The sequence below is a fragment of the Danio rerio genome, chromosome 14, assembly GCF_049306965.1.
Source record: "Danio rerio strain Tuebingen ecotype United States chromosome 14, GRCz12tu, whole genome shotgun sequence".
NCBI lineage: Eukaryota > Metazoa > Chordata > Actinopteri > Cypriniformes > Danionidae > Danio > Danio rerio.
The window spans coordinates 55932501-55945000 of NC_133189.1; the positions used below are offsets into that span (position 1 = coordinate 55932501).

General features: G+C 38.7%; 1 protein-coding gene and 1 long non-coding RNA gene across 2 annotated transcripts in view; one reads left to right on the forward strand and one right to left on the reverse strand.

Moving 5' to 3' along the window:
* LOC137487628 (uncharacterized) overlaps positions 1 to 12500 on the reverse strand; it is a 545963-nt gene that overhangs the window by 210953 nt on the left and 322510 nt on the right. The gene's annotated exons all lie outside the window — the stretch shown is intronic.
* sncb (synuclein, beta) overlaps positions 1 to 12500 on the forward strand; it is a 34738-nt gene that overhangs the window by 18652 nt on the left and 3586 nt on the right. The window contains 1 exon segment of the mRNA NM_200969.1: positions 10435 to 10518. Within this exon segment, the coding sequence (NP_957263.1) occupies positions 10435 to 10518 (84 nt within the window).

The window sequence follows — 12500 nt, forward strand, 5'->3', positions numbered from 1 at the left end:
GCCTTGACTAACATGAATAAATACTGTAGTAAATCTATTGTTCATTGTTTGTTCATGTTAGTAAATGCATTAATTAACATTAACTAATGAACCTTATTTTAAAGTGTGACCTCATTTGATAATGCATGTATTTATGCATGATGCAATCAAATCTTAAATAAATGCATACATAAATAAGCAAATGCCTAATATAATGTTTAAAAAGATATTAGGAAATAAATATCTCTTTCACACACACACACACACACACACACACTCTTTCTCTCGACCTTGCCCAAGGTCACAGTACTAGGTTACACAGTACTTACACAGCATGGATTATGGAGGAGAAGCCAGTTATTCCTCAGACTTAGGCAGATTTGCTTCACTTTGAACAAACTGTTGATTTCAGTGTGACGTCTCCACAGTCATTATTCTGCAATCTAACATTACACTATTATACTACAGGGCTGTTGAATGCTTGGTTCTGATTGGCTGATAAACATCCTAAGGCAATGAAGGCGGCACAGCACACGAGCCGCTATTTCACTACTAGGGAGAAATGCTGTAAATATCCATCTCTGCCTCTCTCTTTCTCTCACTTTGGACATTTGACCCTCCGGCCAGTTTGTGAGGCAACTTTTCCTCTCCTCTTGGCTGTTAAAGCGATACTTGTGGATTCAGACATGATCGTTCTCCACTGTTTCTATTATCGTTGACCTTCGTGTATTCTGTACATATAGACTGTAACTGCGGCTGTTCTTCCCGCGTCACTCATTGGTTTTCACTTCTAAAGCTAATCGCAGCCCTTTCTGTTGAGCAGGTGAAGACCATAACCAATCATAGGAGTGTTAGAACTCCTTTGACAGCGCTCAAAAAGCAAGCAAGATAATATTTACATTTAGTTTATTTTGCTCTACATGCTCATGCCGTCTTCTGTGCATGTGTTGGAGTTTTGTTTGATACATTCAGAAAGAGTTTTCTTTGAGCAGGTCAAATTAAAGGTACAGTTCATATAACTTACTGCTGTATTAAAGGTGCAGTAGGTGATCTGCCAAAATGCTAACCGCTTAGCATATTATCTTTGGACGGCGGGGAGGGACTGTGATTCAAAGCCACACCCCTGATATCGCAAGCGCGCGCACCGCGTCACAACAGCCGACAGACAACCCACTAGTTCATGTCGTTCACCAGTTAGTTAGTGCCAGCGCCGTGCAAGAATTACATGTATTACTTTGCCACACTTGCATGCTATTTCAGAGCGAATATTCAGAGTAACGTTAGCGGTAAACAGTAGAGGAAGTCTGTCATTGTTCAAAAATGACCCAATGTGAATATAAAAGCAACTTCAGCTCAATAAAGCAGGCTAGGCGGAATAGCGCTATTTACTGGTGTTTTGTTGTTAAACTAGCCTGCAAAAAAATCCAACTTAAACCAGCCTAGGCTGGTTGGCTGGTTTTAGCTGGTCGACCAGGCTGGTTTTAGAGGGGTTTTGGCCACTTCCAGGCTGGTTTCCAGCCATTTCCAGCCTGGTCTTAGCTGGTCATACTGGAAAATGACCAGCTCAATCCAGCTAAAACCAGCTTGACCAGCCTGGTTTAAGCTGGACATAGCTAGTTTTGGCTGGGCTCCCAGCCTGCTAGGCTGGTCAAGCTGGTTTTAGCTGGTCATCTCCCAGTCTAACCAGCTAAGACCAGGCTGGAAATGGCTGGAAACCAGCCTGGAAGTGGCCAAAACCCCTCTAAAACCAGCCTGGTTGACCAGCTAAAACCAGCCAACCAGCCTAGGCTGGTTTAAGCTGAATCTTTCAACAGGGTAAATATAAATCTACAATATAGATGCTGTCAAAGAACCTTATGAAACTGAAAATAATCACATCAATCTTTCACCGGGAGATTTCAGTGGCTGAACAACACGTCTGTGCATAGAAAACATTCATAACAGAACATAATCTAACATATAAGCTTAGCCTGACTAAAAGAGTTTCAAAGCAGAACATGACCTGTCTAACAGTAATACTTCAGCCATGGTGTCGTCCTTTCTCCAGCGTGTTAAAGTAACTCCAATACTGATTCAGGATTTTCAAAAGTTTCAATGCAGCATTTGATTTCTTCCGGGTGCGTCTCGTGAGCGCGCAGCCGCTTTAAGAGTGAATTATACCCGCGCCTGGCTTTACAGTAATCGGCCTGAGCTCGGCTGTCCTTCGGCGCCTGAAGTGGATTTTATACTCTTTAAAGTGTGAAGTTAATATATATATATTCAAATTGTATGTATATAATCTGCTTGTAGACTTGCATACCATTAGAAGAATTACCATATCACAAGAACTGGATAAGTTATATAGTTACCAGATTTGGAGTCAAGGGTTAAACTAGGGGGGTCTTGTGTGGTATATGTAGAAATAAGGGAAAAACAGATGACAGAGGTGGAATTTGGGGTCAAGGGTTAAACCAGGAGGGATCTTGTGTGACATATGTATTTAAGCAGGCCAGAAGATGAGTGAGACAGAATTTTTCAGACAGAGATGCTACTGGGGGTCTCCTGAAAGTTCTCCTTTGTTGTCGACAATAAAGTATATTCTTCTGATATTCATAACCTCCAGACTGAGTTTGATTTAGTAAGAGAAAAACCAGAAACCACTACACGCCTCCGGCTCCGACTCGGCATCTGCGAGCGGCCCGCTGCTCACTCGCGCGCATGCGTTTGTGATGCAGGCAGGCACGTGCTAATGGCGGATCTGCGTGAACAGATGCGCAGAAGTCGGAATCTACATTTGCTGACAGACAGTCTGACCTGCCTATCGGAATTAAGGGAGATGACGGTCCGACTCTATTTAATTGGATGAACATTTTTTAGTTTTATGCTTTACCCTGAATATAAAAATACATATAAACACATTTAGATCATTTACTGTAATCATTACTATTGGACTGTGAAGAGACTTTCAACCAGCACAACAACAAATGTTTCTGAAGACAATCACCTACTGCACCTTTAAAGGTCAAAATTGTATTACAAATAGTATATAAATATTAATAGATTTATAGACTTTAATATAAAAAAAATTCTTGTGTTGTAAAGAAAACATCTAATTATATATGGAAAGCGTCGTCAGTGCACCGAGGTTGAACCGAACCACTTTGAACAAACTGTTGATTTCAGTGTGACGTCATTCCAGTATTCTGCAATCTAACATTACAGTATTACACATTATACTACAGGGCTGTTGAATGCTTGGTTCTGATTGGCTGATAAACATTCTAAGGTTCTGAGGCGACAGTGCTAACCATTGAGCCACGGTGATGCCCTGTAATTGATCATTACCGACTTGAAAAGCAATGCTAAAAACAATACCACTGATAGAATTAAAGTAAAAGTGCATTTTTATTTAATAATATATGTACATTAATTCATTCATTCATTTTCTCTTTGGCTAAGTCTCTTTATTAATCTGGGGTCACCACTGCGGAATGAACCGCCAACTTATCCAGCATATGTTTTACACAGCGACGTAGTGGCGCAGTAGGTAGTGCTGTCGCCTCACAGCAAGAAGGTCGCTGGGTCGCTGTTTCGAACTCGGCTCAGTTGACGTTTCTGTGTGGAGTTTGCATGTTCTCCCTGCGTTCGTGTGGGTTTCCTCCGGGTGCTCCGGTTTCCCCCACAGTCCAAAGACATGCGGTACAGGTGAATTGGGTAGGTTAAATTGTCAATAGTGTATGAGTGTGTGTGTGTGTGTGGATGTTTCCCAGAGAGGGGTTGCGGCTGGAAGGGCATCAAAATGTGCTGGATATGTTGGCGGTTCATTCCGCTGTGGCGACGCCAGATTAATAAAGGAACTAAGCCGAAAAGAAAGGAATGAATGTTTTACATAGCGGATGCAACCAATCACAGGGAAACATCCATACACACTCATTCACACACATACACTATGGACAATTTAGCTTGCCCAATTCCCCTATAGCGCCCAGAGGAAACCCACGCCAACAGCGGAAGAACATGCAAACTCCACACAGAAATGCCAACTAACCCAGCCTAGGCTTGAACCAGCGACCTTCTTGCTGTGAGACGATTGTGCTAAGCACTGCGCCATCGTGCTGCTCCTATCCTAATGTTTATTTATTCGTTTATTCATTTTTACATTTTTTTATTTATTTAATTTAATTTGTAAACAATGGTTTTAATTTTTTAGATCAGAACAAGATCATAAAGCACACATATAAACAAATTCACAGGCTGTAAACCGTCCCACCAAATCCCGCTGGTGCTGTATAACAGTAGTGGTGCTGCTGACAGCTTTACTAGTGTGGTCCTCCATGGATTTTCCCCACCAGGCTTAAAAATTAGCTGTCCTTTGTGGAGACCCGCTAATCTGATAAATCACTTACAGGAAAACCAGCATAAGAGGCTTGAGGCATATGTGCTGAGTGTTTACACTTCTGAGTGAGTGTGTGAGCATGTCTATATGTCTGTGCATGTATATGAAGATGCTGTAGCTAAAGAAACAAACCCACTGTGCTGCATTGCAAAGCTCAGTTAATCATCGTCCTGATTCATCTGCTATTGTCAGGAGAGTGTGTGTGTGACTGGTTTAAGTGTGTAGTTTAGCGGCTCTGAAACATGTGAACGTGTGTGGGTGGTCAGTGATAACTGTGGTGCTGGACTGACTGAGTGCGTGTCTTGTGTGTTTGTTTGTGTACTAGATGCTGTAATGAACAGATACAGACTATAGTCATATTATTTGCTAGATCAAACACACTACCATCATATTTGAAAAGGAATGTTTTGATTTAAGTACTCTATGTAAAATACTTACATCTATATAGCATGTTTATAATCTTTGCCATAGATTATATATTTCAATTAAGCATTCTTTAATTAAATCTTAATTTTTACTATGGACATTTTAACATATTTGTGCTCACTTAAAATGGCTTTTCTAGCATCCAACATTCATATATATACATATTATGCATCCATACATCTATAGTATATATATATATATATATATATATATATATATATATATATATATATATATATATATATATATATATATTTTTTATATATATATATATATATATATATATATATATATATATATATATATATATATATTAGAGGTCGCGTTAAACTAATATTTTCCGTCATTGACAGTTTTTTTTTTCAGCAGTGACAGAAAAATCTGAAGGTGATCTGTTAGTTTGACGGATCATACTGAGGGTGATCTATTGTAATTTGTAGCTAACTGTAATTAAAAAAACTGTACAAAAGCACGCACATCTCTCTTAATTGGGTGCTCAGCCAAAACCGCAAAAAGTGCAAATTAAATGTAAATCAAAAGCGGCAACACCTCTAATGAGGAGTTTGACATTCGTCCTTTTCTGTAATATTTTTTGAATAAGTCTTTATTATTTAATTAGTGTCCCAGAGATGGGTTGCGGCTGGAGGGGCGTTCGCTGCGTGGAAGTGTGCGGGATGAGTTGGCGGTTTATTCCGCTGCGGTAGCCCCGGACTAATAAAGAGACTAAGCCGAAAAGATAATAAATAATGAATGACTGAATGAATAAATGAAGGTTTAAGTAGGGGTTTGGTTTAAAGGTTTCTTGGCTATATTTTATATATATTTTTTTTTGTTTATTTTTTTTTCTTTATTATAATTTATGATGTAATATTATAGTTTATTTATTTATTTATATATATATATATATATATATATATATATATATATATATATATATATATATATATATATATATATATATATATATATTTTTTTTTTTTTTTTTTTTGTAATTTGATTTAAAATATCAAAGCTATAGACTATATGTGAATGTGTATTTATGTATTCATGTGTATATATATATATATATATATGTACATATATATATATATATATATATATATATATATATGTATGTGTATATATGAACGATTGTGTGTGTGTGTACATATGCATGTATGTATATGTTGGCATATATGCGAGAGGAGATCATGTGATCCGGAAGTGTATAAAAAGGAGCACCTGATTGTGATGAACACTGTCTGATGAAGAGCCAGGTGGCTCGAAACGTTACACGCTCTGTGTCAGCCTTTTTAATTTAGCTAACTGTAATTCCCACTCCTGTCCAGCTGATGGCGATTGTCCTTGTTTTGTCTCCTCTGTCACCGCTGCTTACAGTTGCAAAAATCTCACAGCAGATGAGTGTGAGAAGATTCTGTAAACGGCCAAATAGTTGTCGATTCTAAAGTCACGGTTCGATTCGATTTTCGATTATGAATAATTAATTAATTAATTAATAACAAATTAATTATTTGTAGCCTACCGTTTAAACTACCTGACCTGCATGGTCTTTGTTTTGCCCATAAACAAATCATACAGTAAATGAATAAAGGCAAGATACACACATAATTACCACCTGTCAATCACTTATCTGCGGGACTCATGAATAGGCAGTGATCTGTGTCGTTATAATGGCGTCGGTAAAAAAGACGCACAACCAACAGGAACCAGCCAACAGTATCTGAGGTGTTCGCTAAAATGACTAAGTACAAGTGAGTGAAAGATTGAAGCAGTCTATTGATCCTCTGACTGCCTTGACCCGCTGTCTCGAGCGCATGAATGTGTGTGCGTCTGTGTCTGTGTGGTCACGTGATGTGCATTTTCAGAGGTAGAGAGGAAGGAGGGCTGCTCAGAAACGCTACACGCCAGTGTGGATGTCAAATTGTTGTCGTTCTAAAATGCCATTTAAAAACAAAGACTGTGTAAACAGGGCCTGAGTGTGTACTTTTCGCGAGCGGATTTGCAACGGGGGCGGGCGGAGGATCGCGATGCCGGTGTTGTCTATCGGACGAACCCTAATACGTACATAGCAGAGCTTGCAAAACTGTGTGTTTTTTTTTGTCGACAACATGAACGTTGTCATCATAACTCACTGGAAATCCAAAATGCTTCCTTGGCAAGCCAAGCTGACCTGACATGGGGGCGTGGCAGCATTGACGATTACGTTTTTTGAATCGATAATCGAAATTGAGCATAAATTTTAGATTAATTATAGATTTTAAGGGTGACACCCTTAGTAATAATAATAATGTTGAACAAAAAAGGAAGTGATGCAGTGGACGATGAAGAACAAACAGACAAATATCCTCAGTCGCCGACAGCTGTTGTTACGGGCCAATCAAGCGACAACATGGAGGTCAGGTGGTTTGGGATCACCATGGATAGCAGGTATTAATCGGGCCGAGTTGGCTGCCCTTCGGCGCCTCCGGTTCCGACTCGGCATCGACGAGTGTTATCCGGGTCGAGTATGCGTCGTGATGCGGCTGTAAAGCACTGGCCTGATTCCTGTTAACCATATCCACTTCTGGCAAGGACTCTCCAGTGTGGCAGCAGAACGCGGCTTCAGTCTCCAGAACAAATTTAAAACTGTCAGGAGAAGTCGACTTTTTCAAGGCAAAGACACAGAATTGAATAACAATTGACTCTGCATCAGTCTCTCTTGATGCGTTTGATCACGCACAGGCAAGCACCCAGTTCAGGTCGACGCAGGAGGAAGATATGAGTTAAGGCAGGTAGGAGTTATTGTTCATTTGTCAAATAAATAAATGAATAATTTAGCCTATATGCTCGTCGTGCAAGTTCATTATTAAAATATAAATGAAAAAAGCGATTAGAAAATATGCAAATTAATTGACTGTCAATAATAGGTTATGACGGAATCTTTACAACCCTCTCCGTCAAAATGACGGACAATGACAAAGTCTAACGTGACCTCTGATATAAATATATATATATATATATATATATATATATATATATATATATATATATATATATATATATATATACAACAGTTCTGTCTGGTTCTCAAATCTGATTGGCTGATAGCCGTGCAATATTCTGCAATATCAGAACTCCTATAGCCTCTTTACCCTTTGTGTATTACTCCGCCCACATACAGCCAGCAAAAAAGCAGACACTACAGACCTAAAGTTTAAAAGATGCTTGCTCAGCTGTTTAACTGTCAGCTTATGATTTGAATCCAACGCGGAAGAAAGTAGTTCCTCATACAAAAGGGTTTTTGAGACTCTCCATGTTTGATTTAGTTTTTATATACACAATTATGCCGTCAAACTGTTGTATAAACGCAATATCACACAAGTAGCAGTGCAATATGGCTGTATATCGGCACTGGTGGGGGCACGCACTTCTCCCATAAGTGCCGATATACAGCCATATCGCACTGCTACTGGTGTGATATTGCTCATATATATACCAGTTTGTCACGGGGGCATGCATGAAATGTTCATGAGTGAATGTGAAACTGCCGAACTGCAATTAAAGTCACCCAAAATGACAGGAAACTCTTACATGGAAGCACTTCACGTAAACACCTTCATTATATTATTGTCTATTAAGGCAAATAACTAGACTACAGATGTCCATGTAAGCGTAGTCAGAAGTGTCTTCGAAGTAAGTGAAAGATCCAGAAGGGCACTTTTTTGTCAGACGGTTCACCGGTCAGGTATATATCCGTGCTAAAATATCAAGGTGAAAGTCACCATAGCTTGCGTAGAATAGACCCAGCTCCCAACACAACTTTGAGAACAGATTAACAGCGATATTTTTTTTTAATCGGCCGATAAGAGTCTCGCGTTAATGTAGCATGTTAATGCCTATAACGGCCCACCTATATATATATATATATATATATATATATATATATATATATATATATATATATATATATATATATATATGGATGGATGGATGGATGGATAGATAGATGATTAACCATTTCCTTTGATTTAGTCCCTTATTTATCAGGGGTCACCACTGCGGAATGAACCGTCAACCATTTCAGCATATGTTTTGCACAATGGATGCCTTTCCAGCCTCAACCCAGTACTAGGAAACACCCATACACTCTCATTCACACACACTCATACAAAGTTACCAATTTAGTTCGGAGGAAACCAACACTGGGAGAACATGCAAACTCTACACCTACTGGCCCAGCCAGGACTCGAACTGGCGACCTGTGAGGCCACAGTGCTAACAACTGAGCCACCGTGCCGCCCACTCTTCTATATATATTTTTTATCAGTATTTAATATTTTTCAGTGTATATACCCTGCTGAAAAATCCAGCTTAAACCAGCCTAAGCTGGTTGGCTGGTTTTAGCTGGTCGACCAGGCTGGTTTTAGAGGGGTTTTGGCCACTTCCAGGCTGGTTTCCAGCCATTTCCAGCCTGGTCTTAGCTGGTCAGGCTGGAAAATGACCAGCCAAATCCAGCTAAAACCAGCTTGACCAGCCTAGCCAAGCTGGAAGTCCAGCCAAAACCAGCTATATCCAGCTTAAACCAGGCTGGTCAAGCTGGTTTTAGCTGGATTTGGCTGGTCATTTTCCAGCCTGACCAGCTAAGACCAGGCTGGAAATGGCTGGAAACCAGCCTGGAAATGGCCAACCCCTCTAAAACCAGGTTGGTCAACCAGCTAAAACCAGCCAAACTAATCTGGATTTTCAGCAGGGTATTGATTTGTTTTTTCTTCAGTGATGGTCTGACATGTTAGAGCTGTCTCTAGTATTAAAAGCTTGATTTCTTTAGAGCTGAGCAGTAATCTGATCTGAATGAAGGACTAAAAGGAGTCTGGTCCTCTGATGTCAGAGTGATGGACGTGAAGGCTTTGACAGTAAATTATTAGATCAGGAGATGTCTGAAATATGACCCAATTAACTCTGATTACTGGGATAAAAATAGACCATCCACTGACCCAGAACTGTACAGAATATATATCTACTGTATGTAGGTAATGAGTCTCTCTCTCTCTCTCTCTCTCTCTCTCTCTCTCTCTCTCTCTCTCTCTCTCTCTCTCTCTCTCTCTCTCAAAGGGAGTTTGATCAAACATTTATTATGCATATAAAGATGTAACACATAATACATGGTCCTGTATTATAAAGTTGAAGTCAGTTATAAAGTCAATTATTTTGTATTAATAACTGATTTGTTTTATCTTTGTCATGATGACAGCACATAATATCTGACTACATATCCTTCAAGACACTAGTATTCAGCTTAAAGTGACATTTAAAGGCTTAACTAGGTTAATTAGGGTAAAGTTAGGGTAATTAGGCAAGTCATTGTATAACAGTGGTTTGTTCTGGAGACAATCTAAAACAAATATTGCTTAAGGGGGCTAATAATATTGACCTATTGAGAAAAAATATTATAGGAAATACTCTGAAAATTTCTGAATCTGTTTAACATCATTTGGAAAATATTTGAAAAAGAAAAAACTTTACAGGAGGGCGATTAATTTTGACTATTAATGTAGCAGATGCATTGGAAAGCACATCAGCGGTGTATTGTATATGGTACAAGAGGTCAGTGTATGTTTGCTGTGTCTTAAAGTTGTGTGTTGTGTCTTGAAGGTGTTTGTTGTGTGTTTTTACAGCCGGAGTTCGGTCAGGAAGCCACTGAGGAGCCGGGAGAAGGTCTGATGGACCCTGAAGGACAGACATACGACGACAACCAGCAGGTCCAAACAACACACAAAACACACGCACACACATAATAAACACAAATAAATAAATTAAATAAATCAACATTCATATATACAGTTGAAGTCAGAATTATTAGCTATGTTCATTTTTCCCCCCAATTTCTGTTTAACGGCTTGAAGATTTCATCAACACATTTCTAATCATAATAGTTTTTATAACTAGTCTCTAATAACTGATTTATTTTATCTTTGCCATGATGACAGTAAATAGTATTTGACTAGATATTCTTCAAGACACTTCTATACAGCTTAAAGTGACATTTAAAGGCTTAACTAGGTTAATTAGGTTAGCTAGGCAGGTTAGGGTAATTAGGCAAGTTATTGTATTGCGATGGTTTGTTCTGTAGACTATCGAGAAAATAAATAGCTTAAAGGGGCTAATAACATTCACCTAAAAATTGTGTTTATGAAATTAAAAACTGCTTTTATTCTAACCGAAATAAAACAAATAAGACTTTCTCCAGAATTTAAAAATTTCCGTGCTCTGTTAAACATCATTTGGAAAATATTTAAAAAAGAAAGAAAATTAAAAGGGGGGCAAATAATTCTGACTTTATATATATATATATATTTATATATTACAATATATACATTACAATTTTATGTTAGGTTTATATTTTATTTTATTTATATATAATTAAACTGATGAAAAGCATTGTATATGTATATATACACACTCATATATTTATATATATATGTAATATAGGCGACCTTCTGCATGGGAGTCGGTTGCTCTAACAAGGAGGCTAAAGACCATGGCCTCTAGTGTCTGTCGCTAGAGCACCTTTAGAGGTCAGAGGAGTGAGGTTTACCTGCACAGCCCCTACTGGCTGGCCTCCGTTACAATCACCCCCTAAACCTCACTCCCATCCGGGTCACGGCACCAATGTAACCCCACCGGTCCTACACCGCCCAACCCGCTCCGAGTTGGGATCGAACCGACTACCTTCCACATGGGAGTCGGTTGCTCTATCAAGGAGGCTAAAGACCATGGCCTCTAGCGTCTGTCGCTAGAGCACCTTTAGAGGTCAGAGGAGTGAGGTTTACCTGCACAGCCCCTACTGGCTGGCCTCCGTTACATATATATTAATATATGCAACAAAGGTTTATGTAAATATACTAAATATATACTGAATAAACTTGTTGTTGTAAGTGACATCAAGCATATGAGATCAAAATCAAAATTACATTTTTAAAAATTATAACAAATTTTCCATATCAATTGATTTTACATGCTGGTAAACTGTAGTATGTGAAGTTTTAGATAACGTTCATTCATTCATATTCTTGTCGACTTAGTCCCTTTATTAATTCGGGGTCACCACAACGGAATGAACCGCCAACTTATCCAGCACATTTTTACGCAGCGGATGCCCTTCCAGCCGCAACCCATCTCTGGGAAACATCCACACACACATTCACACACGCACTCATACACTACGGACAATTTAACCTACCTAATTCACTGTACCACATGTGTTTGGACTGTGGGGGAAACCAAAGCACCCAGAGGAAACCCACGCGAACGCAGGGAGAACATGCAAACTCCACACAGAAACGCTAACTGAGCCGAGGATCGAACCAGCGACCTTCTTGCTGTGAGGCGACAGCACTACAGCATGCGCCTCTGCATCGCCCGTTTAGATAACAAAATTTAATATTATTGTTGTTGTTAATGTATTTTTTAATATCGGTAAATGACAACTCTTTAATTTACCCAAAAAAATGTGTTAATTAATTTAATAAATATACACAATGTGGGAAGTATTAAATAAAATATAACACAATATATTAGATTTTATTAGATTTTTTAATCCAATTTTATTATTGTCAAACAAAAAATACAGTTTTACACGAATACACAAATTTTAAAGTTAAATCAATCTTTTAAACCTGCAGCTAAAATAGGTGTCTGCTGCATAAAAACACTTATGCCAGAGTAGTTGCCGGTTCATTCT